The sequence below is a fragment of the Nipponia nippon genome, unplaced genomic scaffold (assembly GCF_047370975.1).
Source record: "Nipponia nippon isolate SJK-2023a ecotype South Korea unplaced genomic scaffold, ASM4737097v1 scaffold_8, whole genome shotgun sequence".
Classification (NCBI taxonomy): domain Eukaryota; kingdom Metazoa; phylum Chordata; class Aves; order Pelecaniformes; family Threskiornithidae; genus Nipponia; species Nipponia nippon.
In genome coordinates, this window is record NW_028262402.1 from 41,649,606 (window position 1) to 41,670,786 (window position 21,181).

Genomic DNA, 21,181 nt, shown 5'->3' on the forward strand with positions numbered 1-21,181 from the left:
TAAGTCAAGATCTGATTCTGTTTAGTGTAATTTAAGGTGACGCTGGTCTGAATGTGACACTATATTTTTGTGTTAGGTTTTTGTCTGTCTCTTTCTTTCTGGTGGAAGGACAACAGACTCTCTAGAACACATGTATAAATCAGCTAATAATTAGTTAATTTTATACTGGTAATGAAGTTAAGTTGCTGTGTCCTTAAGAGGATGCTTTTCTATTAATGAAAAAAATCTGATTGTTTCTAGGAGAGATGGAAGGTGGCCTGTGTCTGTCTTGCACTGGAGGAACAAGCTGTGCTCTGGACAAAAGTCATTGCTTTAATCCTGTATTACAGACACTTCTAACTGTAGATAATGTTGGCTTCTAAAGCTCTGCTGTTTTGTTAGTACTGCTGGTGGATCAGAAGATAACCATAGAGACTTTCAAGTTCCATAATGAGAACAACATTACTGTAAATAGGGTTGTTGGAATCACTGTTATTGCAGTTACACCTTCTTTTAAAGGAAATGAATCAGTTAAGAAAAATCACTTAAATTGTTTTTCACTACAAGATAGAACTTTGTTGTGCTAAATATGCAGCAACTGCTGTTGCGTTCTGTACAAATGAGTAACCAGCTGTGTAGTCAAGAGGATATTTAACCTGAGGGAGATGGGGGGAGGCTAGTACCCAAGATGCTCATATTAACATCCCTTTCATATTTTTCTTTTTTTGATCAGTTACAGGCAAAGCTGGCACTGAATCATCTTTAATATGAGGTAAACATGTTTTGTTCCCCAGCTTGGGGTCATCTCTGGAAAGTACTAATATCACCAGTTCCAAGGTGGTGCCTGTATAATGAGCCTTATTTAGGATTGTTGATGACATCATAATTGGTAAACATTCTGGAACACTGTCAAAATATCCTTCTAGGGGAACTGTAATTCATAAGAGGTGATGCTTTTGTCTGGATAAGTCTGTAGTAAGTGCACAGTGAACCTGTTAAATAATTAGGATTTTTCTTGGTAGATTTAGAAATCTATTGAAGCAGTAAGTGTCAAGCATCATTATTTGAAATTGCCTAGTAAAGTTCAGGACAACACAATGATGTGTTCTTTGTCTTGGCTACTTATATATTCACAAAATTATGTGAATTTTTTTTTTTGGTCTTCAACATGGTACATTGCATGACAGAAAGTCAGGTATGTTGTGGGGTGAGGACAGAGAAACTGGAACTGAGGTTTTGCTGCCTTCTGCTGAAAGCTACCCATGCTTAACATTGTGGAATTGGAGACCTCATCAAAGCTTGGAAACTGTTGTATGCTAACAAGACCTTTGCTGGAGAAGGGCATTAGTAAACGCATTTAAATCTCAACTGTAAATACTTTTTTTAGCATAGTTTTTTAAAAAAAAAAACACTACGAAACAGTGACAAACTTCTTATGCCCAGGACTGACAGAACTGGATGCCAACTCTTGTAATGATGAGAACATATTATTAGTAATTCTAATACACTTTTATCTAATGACAAACTGATGGAAAGCACTGATACTCCTGCTTGCACTTTCATAGGTGACTGTTTCGCTTCATGGTACCAGCACACCTCATGTTATACTTCAGAGACCTCACATTCTGTTCAGATGTGCTATTGGTGTGTCATAACACTAAGATAAAACTGCAAGTTTATTATTATTATCATTATTATTATTATTATTATTATTTAAAAATAAGTTATTTGAGTCCTGTTCTTTAAACTGCTTCCAGTTGTACCAAATACCAAGCAACAATAATAGAACCTGTCTCTGAGGTACGTGAATGCTCTAGCAACAGCACTCCCTCATGCGGATCACACGGTCCTTTTTTACAGTGGATTGCAGTATAGCTGTGACTTGAGCAGTTCTTATTTTCCTGGTTGGACTAATCTGCGTGTATGCTTTTTTTTTTTTTTAAAGAACCCATAAAGCACATTGTTGTGTGAATGAGATGAGGAAGTCTGTGGAAGTATGATAACTGAAGTTGCATTTGTGTGAGATCTTGAGAAAGCCTCCTTATATAAGCTATGAAATTCTTCATGGTAGATAAGACACCAGTTGTCCTGAAAAAAATACTAGAAGTGTTTCAAGGCCTACAGCCATGGCATCAAGCATCACATCATCAAAGTATAGCTGATACCCTTTTATCTAGTGAAAGTGATGGCATTTGTTTCTCTTTTGAGCACTGGAATTCAGAAAAAATAAATGACTGATCCCTTGTTGTGACAGCCAGGTATTTTGGAAAGATGGTTTTCAATTCAGGATAACTCTTAAGTTGATTGATGGCTTTTACAAAACCAGAGAAAAGATTTTTATTTTTTTTTTTGACACAGTTTATAGGGTCTTTTTGACTTCCCACACTTGTTTCTTACGAGATTAAGCCTTGCCTATCAAGAAATATGCGCGTTTCCACATTGCTTGAAGAGTAGATCTATTCTTGCTACTCTCTCCTACCAAATTTTGACTGGTGGCTTAAAACCTTTGAAACCTTTGATTTATAATCTGTTTCAGCATTAGATATTTGTGATTACTACCTTCTCAATGCTTTTTGTTTTACCTCCCAGTTCTTTAGCTCCCTGTTCTTGAGTACTAGCTGGTTATAGTTTTTTGCTGTCTCTAATGTTGATCAGCTGGGTCAACAGCTAAGTTCAGTTGCAGCTAACAGCACTCCCACTGAAAAGTATGTATTTGATTGGGGGAGGGATAATTGTGTTGTCTTTGGTTCTGAATACACCTGTTCTTGACATCTAAGGATTTCAGATTTTTGAAAAGTTGGTTTAGTAGCAAATACTTAGGCTTACTAATGAAGAAGCTTAGGGTGAAAATAAAAGCTGTAGGGTTCAAATAATGAAAGAAACAGCAATGGAAAGTATTTTTACTTGCCATAAAATAACTGCTTTTGCCAGATAGTTCGATCAATGGTCATGGTGGCAACATATCTAATGTGGAAACAGGAAGCAGGTGAAGTTAACGGTATACTGTTTTTTCCCATCCAAGGCTGTTTGTATGGAACAAGTGATTTAAGGAACTTGTTTTCTTTCTCATTCACTTCTTGCTGCTTTTCCAGCTGATGAAGAATAATTTTCAGTCAGCAAACTGAAAATCTTTCAATAGTGGATTAGAAACCTTGCTACATTGGCTGTTGTCGCTTCCAGTTCTACTATGTGGTGTTTTTTGGTTTTGTTTTTTTTTTTTATTTTGAGTGTCCCACTGTAACATAATGCATAAGGCAGCCTAGATGTCAGGTTTTGCCTCGTCGTCCACATCAGTAACACTGAAATATGGGAATGAAGGTGAGAAGGTTAGATGAGACTGCTGAACAAATCTACCCTCGAGAGGGGGAAAAATCAGGATTCTCTAGCTCCAAGAAGAGCACAGCTGTGTTGTCTGGTGTTTGTCAAATGGATCTTCCAACCGTGTTTTTCTTTCCTCTTCACGGTAATTTTTATTTTATTTGGTAGGTTGTGTTGACTTGTGAGTGTAAGCAGGCATCTTACCTCCTTATGCACTAGGATCGTATCTCTTGAAGTGATACAGTCTTGTTAGCCACAAACTGTATAGTGATCCTTTCTCTAGGCTGAGCTGAAGTTTCTGTGAAGGTTAGCCAGTCATGGAAAGTTAAACTTGAGAGATGACCAGTTCTGAACTAGAATGGGTGAAATGTCACTAGCTGTGAATTATTAACTTTGCCAGAATTGGTAAGATCAAACTTTTTCAGTTGCAGGGAGGCTAGTGACTTTCAAGTTGCTCATGCCTTGGCTGCTTACAAGCAAGTTCAGAGAGTAAACACTTCTTCTGTTTCTGATGCTCTACCTAATGCCTTGCTTTCAGTTAGTGTCTGAAAGTACTCTCTGCGTGTGTCTCTGAAGCCTCTTGTTGTGTCTTTACCTCTTCTACTGAATGAAAAAAATTAACTGAATAGTCTATTTGGAAGCTGATAGAAGTTTGCTAAGTGTTTATTGCTAATCCAGATGACTGGAAGTAGGAAAGTCTTTACCAGCTTTGTCTTTCAACAGCGGTATCTCATCCATGCTGTGTCCAGTGTCCTAGAAAACAGAGATGTACCTAGTACTTATTGATTATGGTTATGTGTCAGAACAGTCAGGTCTAGAAAGATGTAACAAGGGTCTTACCAACTTTATAGACATAATAAATAGCATACTGAAGTTCCTTTTGATTTTAATGGGGTTTTATGTAATTGCTGTGAAATGATTGAGTGATGACACCGAAGTTTTTTGTAAAAACTTTAATAAGCTTGACACAAAGTTCTTGCAACATTCAGAGGCATGTCTGCTGCAAGAAGAATTCATTTGATTGAATAATCTTTCTTATGGCTAAAGAGGATAAGCTTACAGTGTCTTCCCTTGTGTAGTGTCTGTTTTGAGAAGAATGGTTGTGTGTTGTCTCTACCTTCTCAGTCTCCTTAGTTGCTTTTACGTTCTTCTCAAATCGCTCTTCCTAGAGTATGAAAAGGAAGATGTGTCCAGCATCTGTTTGTATTTGCCTTTTGGTTTGGAATTGCTTGGCAATCAGTTTTGTCCAATGAAATTGATCAAGAATAGTGACATACGCAATCTCAGTGGAGACTTTCAGTGAGGAGTGTACTTTGGTGCATTTGTACTGGACAGGGAACTCCCAACTGAGTGTGTGGTTTGTTTGGTTTTTTGTGTGGTTTTGTTGGGGTTTTTGTTTGGTTTTTTTTTTTTTTTTTTTTCCCTGGTGCCACTCGCAAACAAATATAAACCTACATGACACTCCTTTGGACGTGGGGGGTGTCCAGGGGGTGTGTGTGTGAGACAGACAGGAAAGATCATCCACTAATTTAAAAACGAAGAAAAAAGCTTTATTGCAGCAATGAAGTTCTATGCTGCTACCCTGTTCCTCTGCCTCTTAGAAGTGCTTTTTGTGCAAAAAAAACTGCAGGTCAAATAGCAGGAAGGTGCCAGTGTAAACAGTAAGGGAAGCCAGCTTGGTATTCAGCCAACTTTAATTGAAACTGTACTCTTGCTTTTATGTGCAAAATGTTGGATATGAATCAGTATGAACAACTGTTGACAGCAGCCATTTGCGTGTCAATTAACATGAAGTATATTGTGATCCTTCACTTGCTGAGTGTGTAACTGAATGCTTATTTCCACTTCTGAGTCATGAGGGAGAGGACGTTTAAAACAGGCAATTTTTGTCTCTGGGAAGGGAAAATAATTTTCCTCTCTTGTAACAGATCCATTGTCTCCTTCCCCTTTAAACCGAGTATTTTTCATGCGTTTCTTTTCCTAGGCTATGAATCATTAATACCAGGATCCAGTGTCACAGTGGCAAATAAAGCCTGTGTAGGTGACAGAGAAGGAGGGTTGGAGGTGTCTTCTCCTCTTTCTACTCCCCCAAGTTGTTTCTCTGCCAAGACAACATTGAAACACCTTTTCTCTCATATGTTTGGGTTTTTTTGACAATAAGCATTAAGATGTAGTTTAATTCCCAGGTTACTTTTCTTTTTTGCTAATTTGTAAAGCGGACTGTTCTTTTCTATAAAATTGACTACATCAAGTCAAATGAAGTAGTAGCTAAAAAGTTGTGATTTTTAAGCTCTTTATAGTGCAAAGTACTCTCAGTTCTGAATAAGTATTAGGAAGTAAAAAGCATCTATATTTTTGAAATGAAATCTGAATGTTATTTGGCTCATCCAAGTAGTAATTCTTTACATCAATACTTTATGAATTGGCTCAAGATAACTGACACATTAGTTTCTTGGTCCTGCTGTAATGCTGGGAATTACTTTCTCTCTTAGATGGAAAAATACGCAGTCCTAGGTAACGTTTTCTCATGCCACTGCCCATTTAAGCAACAGTTGAATTCTGTCCTTATGTAACACAATCATCCGATTGTTAGTATGCAGAAAAGGTGTCCATAACAAATTATGTTTCATAGGTCAAGTTCTCGGAATTACTTTTCTTGTTTTAGTTCATGCAGGTTCTACCTGAAGTTTGTAGATGTGCATAGATGTGTTACCCTACTTCTCTTACTGCGGATGAATAAAAAAAAAAAAACAACAAACAAAACCAATTCCCTTAGCTGAATGTATTTATTTGTAACTGAGCAGTATTACAAGCTGAACTTTCACAACTTTAGAGCAGTGAGCTTGCACTGTTGTTCATCTCCCTCATTCTTTTTTGTGAAGTAGTGATTTCTGATATTTGATGCTTCAGTGGAGTGGTTTGCGGTGGGTAGGTGTTGGTTAAAGCAACAAGATCAAATCCATGTAATCTGTGAAAAAGGTATTTTATGTTGTAGGGAGAACAAGCATACTTTTGCTGGGAAAGAGCAGTATTCAGAAACTACTTAAACAAGAATTTATACATGCATTATTGTTTTGATTCTGTGAAAGGGATTCTGACAGTAAATTTGATAGCATAAAAGCATCTTTGGCTCAAATCATAGCCTATGAGTTGATTTGAACAAATTCTCCATAGAGTAATGTGAGAACTACAGATAATTCCTCCTTGTGTAACAAAAGCCGTCAGTTTCATGAAGCTTGGCTGGTGTCACACCTAGTAATTTGTGCTTAGCTGAACAGTAACGTTGTGTGCTTTTCAGACTGTTAATTTGGAGATGTGAAAGACAGTGTCCATGGTTATTCTCACTGGTGTGCTCCAGTAGTTAGCACTCTGCCTGAAAAATGTGATTTTGACGCAGCAGAAAAAAAGGCATGATGAAAACTAATGGTTACAAGAAACCGAAGAGGTTTTGCCTGATACCAGTTTTGTTTGTGAGTTTGTTTATATGAGCCAGAGATAGTAAGTGCTTCTGTTCTGCATTTGGTGAATCAAAAAGATGGAACTGTTAAGTAGCTCTTAAAATGTCATGGGTTCTACCTCTGGAACTATTTTCATGGGATCTTTTCTGTTACCTTACATATTTTTCAGCATTCAAGAAGGCTGAACTCTAGGAAAGTACAAAATTTTACAGTTTTAATCCTCTTGGTGTTAGACACTAAAACTTTGTTTTCTGCTGTTTGCAGATTAATTTAAGGATCACATTAACAACAGGAATTCATATTGAATTTCTTGTCAAAATGACCTTTCAGTCTTTCTTAGGATTGTTGCTTTCCATAATACAACCTTAACCTGTGTGTATGGTTTCTTTGATTTTTACATGTGCATCTTCTCATTTGAGACTGAGTCAGTTAATGATCCCAGTCACTTAAAGGGCATGTGGTTTTTTTTGTTCTGATTTATATTCCACTAATTCTTTATGGCTGAACATTTCATTACCATTATGTTAGTTTCAAGAGTATTCATTAAAATGATATGGAACAGAAAGAAGCCTTGGATAAATTCTGCTAGAAACGATTTAGTTACAGTCTTCCACTGACAACTGCTTTTCCTCTTGTTTACTCAGCTAATTCTTAACATAATGTGTGTTTTATTGGATACTTCTTAAAAACTAGATCAGCATAGCGTGTAAAAAAAGGGCTTGTCAAGTCTGAAGTGTTTGTCTTTACTGTTCCTTCAACTAAGAGAGGTTTTTAATATTCTCAAATCACCATTTTTTTCCAAACCGTGTCAATTCTGCTCTAATTATTTATTAATTAAATACAATTTTTGTGGTTTGTTTTGTTTTTTTTCCTGAGATTGGTATCATGTTAACCAGTTTACAGTAACCAAGGTGTTTCAGTTACTTGTTGCTTGCTGTGATGGTAGCGCTGGGCTGTTCTAGCAATTCTTTGGCTAAAGTTTCAGACTGTACTTGAAAGACTAAGAAAATCTTAATATTTTTCTAAAGCAAATGCAAAATGCTTGAGTAGAGAACGTCAGTGGACTTGGAGTTGGCCATGCCCCATGCAGCTGCACATCTGGGAGTTTTGCTAACTTCATTGCTGTTTACTCAGGAGATTTTCCAGCCTCTGTTGGCAGTTCTCAGTTCAGTCAAGTCAACTAAGGGGAGAGATCGTATGTTGTCCTTTTGTATCCTTGAGTAATATTCTTAGGAGCTTGCATATTGATATAATGTCTGGTAAGTTTTCAATGCCCAGTGATTTTAAGTTGTCACTCCTGTGGGGCTGGAGTTTAAAATTTTTACCTACCAGTTTCTTTGAATCATTTTTAATGTAGTCTTGGCTAAAGCTAAGGAGAAATAAGTGTTTACAAGGTTGTATAACAGAAAAGGGGGAAAAAGGTACACGTACTTAGATTTTGTTCAAAATATTTTTTTAATATTCTGTCCCATTTGGTAATAAAACTGTGCAGTGACTGCTGACTTGCAGAAGCTGTCTGGAAACTGGTTCTGCTGTAGAAACGAAAATCATACGGAAGGCCTCTCTTCCATAGTCTCAGTCAATAGTATAAGTGTTGTAGATCAGTTTCTTCTTACACCTTCCCCATTCTCTTCCCATAATTATGCTTCTTTCCTGTTTTCAATATTAACAAGGAAAAAGAGATTCAGTCCGTACCCCCACATGCAACGGATATGCTATTGCCCTTTACAGCTGCATCTGGACAGTTTTAGTCAGAGGGAACAGGGTGCATCTCCCCTGATTTTGGAAAGCTGTTTCTGATCTTGTCAACTAAGTTTTGTTTAAACTGGTAAAGTCCTATGAGATGAATCCCTATACAGAATGATAATTTTAATGTGAATTCAGTGCAAGGTGTCCTGTCCTTCCTGTTGGGTTGAGAAATTTTAGACTTCTCGGTGAAGCCTCTTTCTCTTTACGTAGAATCCAGCCACTGACTTCCAAACTGGCGTCTGTGCTTCCCACAGGCACGTGCAAGCAAAAGTATGCAGGGCAGCATGGCTGTTCACAGAGGCTGGGTTTACTGTGCATGATTTCTACCTAGCATTGATTTTTTTTCAGGGCAAGGATGGTATGGGGATGAATTGCAGAAAACAGAAGAGGACAAAAATAACTAGACGTACCCATACCTGAATAGAAATTTGGACAAAAGCATCATGACTAGAAGCATCTCAAAGTGTATGTGCTTGCTAAATACATAACTGTCTTCATAGATTCACGTGCTTTGCAATATCTTAATATGTGGGCTTTCCGGGGAGGGGAATTACTGTTAAGTTTATGGTTCTTCAGATCTTTCCTTAAAACTGTGGTCTATTTAGTACCTACAAAATAAAGCTGTGACTAGGCAGGTAAATGTGGTATAGCAACAGTATTTAGTTCTGGCTAGTGTTATTTCACCAGTATCTTATGTGGTCTCATCTGTTGAAACAAATTGCAGCCTTATGTTGATGTGTATGAGATAAGGTGACTTTTTTTTCCCCCTTGCCCAGTCTAGTATGGACTGCAAATCATGGCTAGTGTTCCTAGATACTACTGGACTTAGTTTTCTGAAGTTATGTTGTTATCAGTGGGGAGAATGTAGTTGGTTAATACCTTACTTGGTAATCATATCTTGTCATAAATCTGGATTTTAAAGGAATAGTTTAGCTTGACCAAGTTTGTCTACTTCACTTTGAAAAGAGCATTTCAAATTCAAGCATTAGCTTGACAAAACAATTCGTAAACTTAAGACAATAATTTACGAAGAGTCACAGGATATAGTCTAAAAGTTGCTTAAAGTTAAATGATTTACGATGAATGTGGAAGAAAGGAGAGTTCACTTTTGATGCTGGGACTTCTGTAGTAATCAAGGCAAGCAGTTGTTTCCACCAGTGTACTTGAACGAAACTACAGTCACTGGTAAACGTCCTGTAGTAGTTTAAGGGTCTCACTTGCACGTTGTTTTTCATGAGGCTTTATAGGTGAATTGTGGCCTGCGGTGAATGGTTTCTGCTCTCGTTGCTAAAGAGTACAGGAACTCTGGTCAGTTTTTCTGCATTAATACATTGTGTCCATTTATGTCTGACTTTGACTTTCTTGGCTTTGCAAAACATGAGTATCGTTAAGTTGTGTAAACTTAATTCTTTTCAAACCTGCTCACATCTTGAAAATAATGCATCAAAAAGATGTGAAATAGTACAATAATCAACCAGAAAAAAAGGAAAATTATGTGATTCAAGAAAAAGCATTTTGAGACAGCTTTATTTTGTCAAATCTTATGCTGATTTTTTTCCCAAATTTATGGAAAAGCCTGAATTAGTTATTGTCATGCCATCTAGTGGCAGTTTTACTTACATTCATGTGTTTTAAATTCTTTGACGCGTTCTCTGGAAAAGCTGCAATAAAAAGCTGTGGATTGCAGCATTAGCCAGCATTATGTACTGAGAGACATGGTTGTTAACCTGTTTCTCTTGGTACCAACTTAAATGTTAATATATTTTTCTGAGTAGAATATCTGAAAAAAAGCTCTGTTGCCCTTTTTGTGGATTTAACTGCAGTTTGTATTTCCTGAAGATTTCTGCTCAATGTGTGTGGCTGTTTTAACAAGGACATGCTGGAGCAGGAGCCTTGGGACTTGCTGCAGAATGGACCCGGGTCAGGTGAAGGAAATGAAGGAAGGACTGTACTAACCTCAGTCTCTGTCATGTCTTTCCAGCCATGTAACTAAATGAAATTGTATTCCTATGCTAACACTGCTAAAGTGCAGAGGTCACAAATATGGCTGGTTTAGTTACACACGACTTTAGGCTTGAAGGAGCTTGCATGCAGGCTGTCATCGGTGCCAAGTAAAACTATTTAGCTCGAATTAAGTAATCTGCTTTGCTGTAGACTGAAATGAACAGGCACCTCTGGAAATTGGTTATGGCGTTTCGGCTGTATCTGTCACGGAGGTACACTAAAACTAACCCAAAGGAAGGACAAGCTCGAACAACTTTATTTCACAAAACAACCAAAACCACGCAACAGAAACCAATGAGAAACGGGGGTAAACCAAAATCAATCAACACTCTGATAACATTTAACACATAACAGGTTTGAGGTCAGTCGGGGTATTGTTACTGCACATCCACAAACACAAGAATGATGATCCGAAGTGTGTGTGTGCTCGCGCACACACACACCCACCCACACACACACACACACCCACCCACCCACCCACCCACCCACACACACCCACCCCCACACCACACACACACACACACACACTCTCTCTCTCTCTCTCTCTCTCTCTCTCTCTCACTCACTCACTCACTCACTCGGTCACAGGGTCTCTCCCGCTTGTGGGTACCCAGAAGATGGGTGGGGAGGGGGCAGTGTAGACCTGTCACAGTGTCATCTGGAAGTTGCAGTGCTGGGATGAACAGTTGAAGATGGGAACGTTACTAGGTTTTAAGCAAAAGGGCAAGAATGTCTGCCCGTGTTTTTGGGCTGCTTTTGTACTCTGAGGAATGGGTAAACTTCATCAATCACTTGACTTTTTAATTTTTTTAAATGACATGATATATGTTATATGCATCCCTATACATGTGTGTATATTATATAGAGCTTGAAGTCTTCAAGATGCTCTGTGTTTTATGTAACACTTCACTCAATTTTTTTTCTCTTCTTGAACAGGCTTAGTTTACAAGTAAATTTTAACAGACTACTGGAGAAAAGTGAATGTGTTCTGAGTACTTTGAAACTTTTTACATCTTGATAGGAACATGATGAATCCGGGAACTTGATCTGGGAGGAGCTGGTCTGGGTACTTCAGTTGCGGTCTTCTCCCTTACACTTCAGGATGGTGTAACTTTTTTAGCTGTAGTAGGCATGGAACGGAGTAGGAAATGGCTATGCTTCTCTTTTAGTGCCTTCATCTTTATTCTGTATATAGGGAATCTGTGAAAGTCTGTGCAGCCAAATACAAACTTGTGTGAGACAGTTAAAATGAGAACAAGATGTCAAACTTAATGCCTTCCAATACCGGTTTTGCATGCAGTGGGAATGGGCAGGCACAGAGAACTTGAGGAAAATGTTGCTTTTTTTTTTTTTTTTTTAGTATAGAAGGAGTCACCTTCAGCAATGTTTTTATCTCCCTTGAGGAATCTCTTGAAGAGGCCATGATTATTCCCTATGCTTTGGTATATGGGGAAAAAAATACCAAGGTTGTACTTCGTCTTCTAAATGTTTAGATATGCATTTGACCAGTGTGAGTAGCAGGGAACAAAATTCAGGAGGAGCCAGGCAGAGGAGGCCCTTACCTAGACAGTGCAAATTACCCTTCCTTTCTTCCTGTACATAGCTGCTGCTCTCAGGTTTGCAAAAGCAGGCAAGAGGTTCATGTCACAGGTATTTTTACATCTTGATGTAGACTTCTGATTGTTACTGTTCTTTATAAGTACCTGACAGTTAAAAGTACCTTGACTTTGCTTGTCAAGTTTGTTCTCATAGGAAAAATGGAGGTGTGCTCAAAAAGCTGTCAATTTTTTTTTTGTTTTGTTTATTTATTTATTTTGCTGAATTTCTCCTCTTGTCTCTAGAAGTGGCTCAAGGAGGCAAACAGTCTTCAGAGAAGCACTTTGTCAGAAGACTGATGATTTCTGTCAGTGTCTGGGGTGAGACATGTAACAGGGTTTCTGTTCAGGATGTTTGTTCCTGTTGGTTTCTGTTCAGCTTTCCAAAACCGAGTTCAGCTCTCCTCAGATCAGGCTTCATTTCATTGGCTTCTTCTAGGGTGATTACCATATTCTTCACTGCAGGTCTTGTTCTGCCTACTGTGGTATTGTCGGCTGGTAAATTTAGCTTGGAAGGGAGCATTTGGGCAGTCTGTTAATAACATTTCTTTAAATACATTCATGTTACTCCTTGGCAGTGGCAGCTGCAAGCAATAAAGAACATGCAATTGCCGTAGTTCCAAACTGATGTAGTAGCATATTCTATGTGTGAAGGATGATACAAGTCCTGTCCTTTGCAACAGTCGTTTTCTTCTTCTGAACGGAAGTTTTTCCTCAGTTAAAAATACAAGTAAAGTAACATTTTCTCTGGAGGGTGGGTCACAGTCACATAGTGTATTGCTGAATTTGTCCTGTGACAAACAGTATCTAATGCGTCATTACAATGCTTGATTACGTATCAGCTGCGTTTTCTGGTGAGTGTGCTGAGAACTGCGAAATTCATGAAGCATGGGTCTGTCTTCTGAAGTATTGCTGAATGTTAGCTTCAATCTTATGTTATCATGCTTAAGGTAAATACCACTAAACCACTAATCCTCCACTTCACTGCCAGTGAGTCTAACAGCGTTCCAAGTGCGTGCATTGTCTTAACTGAGTGGACAGCTTTGAAGTAAGCTGCAGTTGGTGTTTTGGCAAGGCACTCTGAGTTGTTTCTTTTATTAGTGTTGGTTTTGGTTTGAAAACTTTGTTTGGAAGGTTTGATGCAAGCACTGTAGTTCCGCTGTGTTACAGGAGGAGTTCCAGAACACATGCACGTTTGATTGAAACAGGTTGTGTTTTTTTTTCTTTTGCAGGAAAATTTTGAAGATGCCTTTGAAAACATCCCTGTGTAAGTAGAATTATTTAAAAATGTGTATGTTTTTATTAAAACTATGTATACAGCAATGAAATACTGCATGTACACCATTCCAGGGAAGCATCACTTTATATACGCTGACTACAGTCACATTTTCCACAATAGTTAAGGTCCCCAAGAGCTGGGAAATGGAAGTGTAATTAGGTTGATATATGTGATGAAGTATTTGTCAACAAATGTGGAACTTGTAAAGAATTAAAAATAGCAAATTTAGTAACTTGCAGTTACATACTGATGGCTCTAGACATTTCTGCATGGTGAAAAAATGATAGCTCAGCATTAGTGGAAAAACTTTGGATCACACATTATGCAAGACCATCCAAGCAAGATTTTCAAATGGAAATTGCTGTACTTCATAACGTACTGCTGCACGGTTGTTTTTCCCTAATGAAGTGAGATACGCTCACTTCTCTGGCAATAGATTTCATGCTGAAGCAACACCTTAAACTGTGATGGAAACAGATAATGCTGTTCATAAGTGCTCTCTGTTTTTCTGTAGGATTTTATTGCATTTTTGTGCCATGAAGCACAGGAGAAGGAGACTTCTAGTGATATCCTCAGATTGCTAAAACACTTCTAGGCCCAGGAGCAGTACCTTTGGACTGAAATTAATTGCCAAAGTTTCCATGGCCTTGGCAAGTTATACTTTACAGATTTGCCAGACCTGTTATTTGTATCCTACCTAGAGTAGTAAGGTCTGCTCTCTATGTAAAACTGTAGTTGGAAAATTAAACATACCGCTTCTTGAGACTCAGAGGGAAGGAGATAAGAATCTGATATATTCGTGTTGAGAACTTTTCATGTTGATGATTACTTTTTGTTCCTTTGACTCCCTAGGAGTTGCTGTATGATCAGATAACTTTCTCTGGCCCTTGCTTCCCCCAGGAGAGGGAAGAAAGTGACTCTGTAATATTTACTTTATGAGAATATTTGTCCAGCACTCATTCCCTTTATGAGAAGGTTGTTTTTTTTTTATTGATATCTGAGTGGGGCATGGATGTTTATTACTGGCATGCAGAGCTTTGATTTGTTCTTCTTGATTCTCTCTTCTGTGCTCATAGCTGTCATACAGGGACACTTTTTATAGCAGTGTAGAAGTTAGACTGGTGTTAGTTTATTCTGGCTAGTGTTGCTGCTATCTGTAATAACCATGATGGAGAAGAGTAAATGCAGGATGATGGAGAGAATATTACTGGGACAGAAATAGTGTTCTTGCTTAATGTTTCTAGTTGAACAGTGGTCACTGGTTGCTGTACTCCTCCACTGGCCAAAAACACTACCGTGCTGTTACATTGTTGACTGATTCTGGTATATGTATATTCTAAAACTGACTTTCCATTTGTTCAGGTTTCACTGCCTTTAGTTCAGCCTGTTTCAGTAACATAGGACCACCCACAGTTCTTGTTTGGGTGGTCCTGCACAAGCCTAGGAGAAAGCACAGTGTGAGTAACTGCATTCCCTGAGCTCTTACTCATCCCTGCACTTGTCCTCATGACCTATTTACCTCTTTTTTCACCCAGCTGCACCTGAGTCCTCCTTGCTTCTGGATGGTCAACAGGTAGCTTGATTTTTCAGCAGGCCAACAAAACAGAAGATTAAGTATTATACTGTAGCCTTTCCCTCAGTAGGTACACTTCAGGTATTTCTGCACTATCTAGATATTTATTTTGATTGTCTCTTGAGTCCGCTGCTTCTCGGTCAAATTTGGCTGATTGAAACTGGCCAATAGGTTAAAATATTAACAGCATGGGGACACGTGAGTGGACAGTCGGCATAACTGTGTGTGTTGTTTCCTTCGAAAATGAGGTTCATAGAGGTTCAGTTTGTGAGTATTTGAGCAATACGAGGGGGATGATCTCAGCTGGAATACTTGCTGCTGATGACTTGCTCCGTGTTTAGATAATTAGCTACTCTGCAGTTATGGAAATTATATGGAAATGTGTGTATTCTTTTGTATCTGGGCACGATTCCTCACTTGATTAGACTCTCTCCTTTCTCAAATTCTTCAGAAGGTACAGCTATTTAAAAAAAGCGCCTAAGGAACTGAAAAAAGCCTTGGGACTTTTTGTGGACATCTTCAGTCTTATTATCAAATGATGCTGGTAGTTTGCCTGAGGGGAAGGCTTTTCCAAATCTAGTGCCATACTGATTATTCTTGACCTTTCCCTGTCTAAAATTAATGATATTTTTTTTCTATTAATAATACAGTAGTAAAAATTTGGAAGTGGTACTACATTGAAACAATGAATTACCAGAGGTTCAACCTTTTGGGAAGGTGTCTCTATTTCTTTGATTTTGCTGTTGATAACATTCATCTTAAAATTTTCCTATGTATCAATGTTCCAATCTCTTTTATTTTGGATAAGAAAGTGGCATTGTTACAGCTCTGTGATAATATGCCTGGCATTGGTTTGAGTGGCTTATTGTAGTTTGGTTATACCCAATTGAATTTAACTAAAATAGACTTTTTTTATGGAGAGCTGGGTCTACAGAAACTGTTGATGTTCACTTATGAGATCAGAGCTGGTTCAGATTCTGTCAGATCAACTTATTGGTTTAGAGAATTTGGAAAGAACGTGCAGGAACCATGTCTTCATAGTATTTCATACACCACTCTGTAATTCTTCATGTAAAATATGTACAGAGTGTCACTGCTCTGTATATTGCTCCAGCAAATGCTAGCAAATGGTTTTGCTAATCTAACTTGGCTTTAACTGGCTTTATTCCCTAAATATTATTGCTTAACTGTAGATACCAGGTTGTGCAGGTTAGATGTTAAAAGGGCAATGAGTTATCTTAATAGGGTAAAATCCTTCCCTAAATCTCTAGTGCTGGCTGTCGTATCTGAGGACAGGTCCAGGAGGAAATCAGTCTTTGCTCCGATTGTCTAAATGGATTAGATTCTTTATCTAGACTCTTTTGTGATCTTATACTCACGGTGGCTACTGTAGGTATACACAGCAACTCCAAAACAGTTTTTCGTAATGAGCCCAAAATACTTGTTTTGTAGAAATGTAGAGGGACCATTAAATGGAGTTCCACCTGTAAATGCGGTTCTTTACACACTGGTGCTAAAGCCAAAGAAAGGCTGCTACAGTAGGTTAGTCTGCCATTTTGCTTAAAGCAAGCAGTAGCACTTTTCTCTGCCAAAGAGAGTTACTAAGTTTTCAAAGTACTGGCTTGGCGGTAACTTCTGACATAGCATCTTCAACCTTACGAAGAGGTTAGGTGGGATAAAAATGAAAGTAAATTTGCCATTACTTCATTTTGTTAACTCAAAACTGGTTTCAGATGGCATATTCTGTTGTAAAAGGAACTGAGTAACTGGAGACAAATGGTTCTTTCGGTTTCGGAAATGCAAGCCTCTGCCAAGAAATTTTGTGGTGGTAAGCTACTTTTTATCAAATATTTCCCCGTGTTCCCATTGGAGTGTCTGCTTACTTTAAGTTTTGGGCAAATCTGTTTCACAAGGTAACCTAATGCTGTTACCTGCCAAGCATCTATGGGTTCAAAAACATACATGGATGGAACAAATTTATGTGTGTTTTGTTCTTTTATTTAGTTCTTGCTAAAAATGCTTCATCAGTACCTGAATCTTATTGTGGAAAAACTATGAACTTTAATTTCAGTCTTACTGAACAATATAATTCTCAACTTTTATGATTTTTTTTCCCCTATATATTTCTGCTACCTTAATTTTTCCCCAAATTATTCAGAAATTATTTTTGTGGAATGCAAAGATCCATGATTTCTGTTGTCAGAGTATAATTTTGTGAATTATCTCTTCTTTGGTTTTACAAGAAGATGATTTGAGTTTGAGTTCTCAACAATTTTTAACTATCACCGTATTACAAGTAGCATGTACCGACCTTGTCACTGCTATTTTGATTTCTGTATCTATTTTATCCTCTGAAGTTCTCAATTTGTTAGGAACTTGTATGAATAATTTTAATTATATTTGGACTTCCTCCCATTTCATGTTACTTACTGTTCCTTAAAATGTCATCTGTATGTGACAGGAATAAGTAACCATCAAATTATTATGCTTTTCCATGGTACCGATTGACATGTAGTCTTCTTCTTTGAGGTAAAGCAAGATGGTGTTTTCAATTACCACCCCTTATGCAAATGAATAACAACATTTAGAGTAACGGTATTATGGTAGCTGCCTGGGAATGTTTATAGAAGACGCTTTGTAGTTGTCTTTGGGAGGAAACATAGTAGTCTGCCTGACTGCTGCAAACCGTTCATATGCAGAGGAAGTCTTCATGTCGCACTATTGATACAGAAATTTCTGACACCAGACCCTGAGTTATGGTATCAGTGGAAAGACAGTGAGATCTCATTCAAACACATTTAGAAAATGAAATAATGAAAAGGTAGAAGCTAGAATTCGGTAGAAAAACAGACAGATGATTTTTGATGAATAATGGAATTCTTAGGATTTTTCTATCGTTCTCAATTTCAGCAGAAAGAGGCATATTTCATTCCTATATTGTCATTCCTCTTTTGCATTTCCTTTTCCTACCCAAAGCTGGATACTGTTAATCCTTGATCCTACCAAAGCAGATCTGTGTGGTATTACTGGGGTGATAGATTAAGGGCCAGAAGTGTTTAAGGAAGTTAGAGCAGGTTATCCTTGTAATCTCAGAAGTGTAGTTAAGATTTCAGTTATACGTGCACATGTGTGTGTTTTGTCAGTGAATGAAATTGAACAGCTGAGGAAATGGCCCTAAGCTCAAATTTGAATTCAGGGAGCCAAAAACTTTTAAGAACAGTGCTTGTCTCCATAAGTTTGAATTCAAATCCCAACATTGTCTTAAGATGGTAAGAAACAGCTGTGACAATTTAAATGATCAAATTTTTATTTTCTTATGTTTTGGTCCTCAAGGTCAAGGGAAGAAAAAAAAAAGTCCAGTAAAGGTGATTTTTGTATCCAGTAAATAATATTGTCATAGCTACATAAGTATGACACAGTAGCTACTTTATATTGTCAGTCTCAAGATTTGGAGCAGCAGTAGTGAGACAGCAGCCTAATCTCATTAATCCTTCTCTACCCCAAAGAGTTCTTGGATTATAAATTGTTTTAAGTTTGAGGGGTTTTGAGTGGACAATAATTATGTCATTCCTAACTCTTCCGTATTTATTGCAACTACACCTTTTGTCTCTGGTGTAAGATTGCTCTGTGTGTTTGTATTTGAGTAGAAGTCTTCAGGCCACATTGTGCAAATTTTGATATTAGTGTCTTCTGTTGACTTCGAAATGTGCAATTCTACCTGTGTCCATAGCTTCTTAGAAAGCAAGGAGGGGAAAAAACAGGAGAGGGGAGAGGGGGGAAAAAAAAAAAGAAACCAAACAACAAACAGACCATCTCAGGGACATGCTACACAGAACTGCCTGAAACTTCGCATCTCTTCCACACCATGCTACTCTCTTGCAAGCCTTCACTGAAAGGCTGGCACACAGAAAGATAGCACAGCCTGTTTTTCTGTGATCCAGTGTTTGCCAAAAGAAGTTTGTCCTAATTGAGCCTAAATATTTGGGTTGCTGCTTGTGGCTTGTTCTTCCGTGAAAAACGAATTAACAACATGGCATAATATTTTTGGGGTAGATGTTCCTGGAGACTTCTGGAGTCTATTAATTATCATGCTGGAATCTCGATGTTGTGCTGGAACGCATGATCTGCTGGTCATGTTGTATTTTCTTCTTTTAAATTTCTTTCAGGAAATTAATATTCATTCTGTGCTTTAATAAAGACTGCATAATGCTATTTGCAGTCATGCAACTCAAGAATTGCCTTCTCTGAATAACTTCAGAGACTTTGAGAGGGATGTAGACTCTTAATGTTTTCAGTTGGTGTTAGAATCTTTAAGTCATTAGTGCTTTAGATAAGAAAATGAGAAGATGAACTCTTAACTCATAGATGAAAAAAAATAAAAACTTGTAGGCTATGATTTGCTCAGATATTGAGAAGGAGGATTGTTTTTAAGGAAAAAGGATTGAAAACCAGATTTGCTGCATTCTTTATTTTAAGCTATCAAACAAACAGAAACCTCTCTGGTGTGTAATAATGTCATGTTTTGGTTGTTTTATTGGTTGTCTCCTCCCTCCCCCCAGCCCAGATGATTGAAAACTGTCTCAGAGCATTTTGGGAAACAATCTGAGGAGAAGGTGGCTTGAGTGTGTATTAGTGTTTTTTTATTTAAGATGACCCACGGAAAATCTTCTGAACGCGTGCTGATATTTGCAGACAGAAAGCTTGCTTTTGTGAGTTTTGTGGAAATGTGCTCCTGAATCTCTAAGCTTTTACTGGGAAATACTTTCTGAGGCCTCAGGTGTGGACTGTCTGCAACGTATGCTGACGTAAAGACAGAACATTGCATGTGTTGAGTGTGAACTGAGTCGATTTTTATGTGACTGCTCAAAATTGATTCAAAACTGGCTTACCTTTCATGTGCAATCAAGATGATAGAAATCTTAGCGCTTTGACTCTTCCTGCCCCAAATAATGTTAATATAATAAATGACAATACGCATAAGCACTGCTTCCAAGTCACATGGTGGAGAACTCTGATATCTCTGAATTCCTTGGTCTTTAACACTATCAGACGCAATTTCAGGGAAAAGGTAGAAACATCCTGATTTTAAAAGTGCTGTTGTCCATAAGTTACAGCTGTCCATCTCATCTCTGTCCTGCAAAGCCTGTCTTACCTGATTATGGCCCTTGGCTTCCTCAGGTGTTTTAGGAAATACTGCGCAACTCTTTCCTAGTATGTTGCATTCTTGTCTTTTGAAAAGTAAATTGTTTAAATAGATTGGTTTGAAGTATTACTGCTTTTATTAATTAACACCCATTGAAATGAGTCAATGCAAATCTATAGTTTCCTGCATTGTGTTTTAAAGGCTTTCTTTGAGGCATTTTTGTGAGTAAATCTCAGTTCAGGACAGTAAACATAGCTAGGAATAGGTACTATTAGCTCAGGTGGTACAGTTTTAAAGATTACTTTTTGAAGGTAATGGTGGAGGACATAGTTTCATCCCCTTGGTCTAATCTCTCCAGATGACATATAGGAAAGCTCAGCACATGGGAGCTAAGCAGCAGAAAATTAAACTATCTCAGTTGCAGTTGTTTTGCATCTCACTCCTACTTTCTCCTATTGCTGCTGATATTCATTAAGATAACTATATATTAGCTGCCTCTCTGTGCTATTGATTTATTTTGGTCATGGGACTATAGCTAAAGATTTGGATTTCTGGGGAAAAAATGACAAAGGGTTAAAAAAACAAAAGATGTTCATTTGTTTGAGTACTGTCAAATAAGGAAAATCAAATATGAGCCAGTTAGTTTTCTTCAGTGCTGCTTGCTACCAACTCTTGTATGTTTGATCTATTTTTACTGCGCTTGCATTAGTATAGTTTTCCTTTTGTGTTTGACTTTAATTGCAGCATCTTCTTTTTTAATTCAGGAAATACTGAGGTAACTCCCTTTTTGCCTTTTAAATATAAATCACTTTGCCTTCCTCATGGCTCCATTTTCTCCTTGCAGTTAGGAGTGATGGATTAGAATTAGGCTGCAGCACAGATTGGGAAAATCTCCCAGCATCCTCTTCCCGCAGAGGCATCAGCTTCCAGCATTGACTGTAGCTGCTGCCACTCTCACTGATATTTCTTTTGAATTCGGCTATGGAGAGTGCCTGTGATGCCAGCTGCTGGCTTGTGAACTTTTATCCTTTTATTCTTTCTGCTTGATAACTCATTAATGAAACCTCATGGATATTGAGAAAT

General features: G+C 37.9%; 1 protein-coding gene across 1 annotated transcript in view; it reads left to right on the forward strand.

Moving 5' to 3' along the window:
• Positions 1–21,181, forward strand: part of TTC39B (tetratricopeptide repeat domain 39B) — a 76,905-nt gene that overhangs the window by 10,677 nt on the left and 45,047 nt on the right. Inside the window, exon 2 of the mRNA XM_087742310.1 lies at positions 13,336–13,370. Coding sequence (XP_087598436.1) covers positions 13,336–13,370 — 35 coding nt within the window. The remainder of the gene's footprint in view (positions 1–13,335; positions 13,371–21,181) is intronic.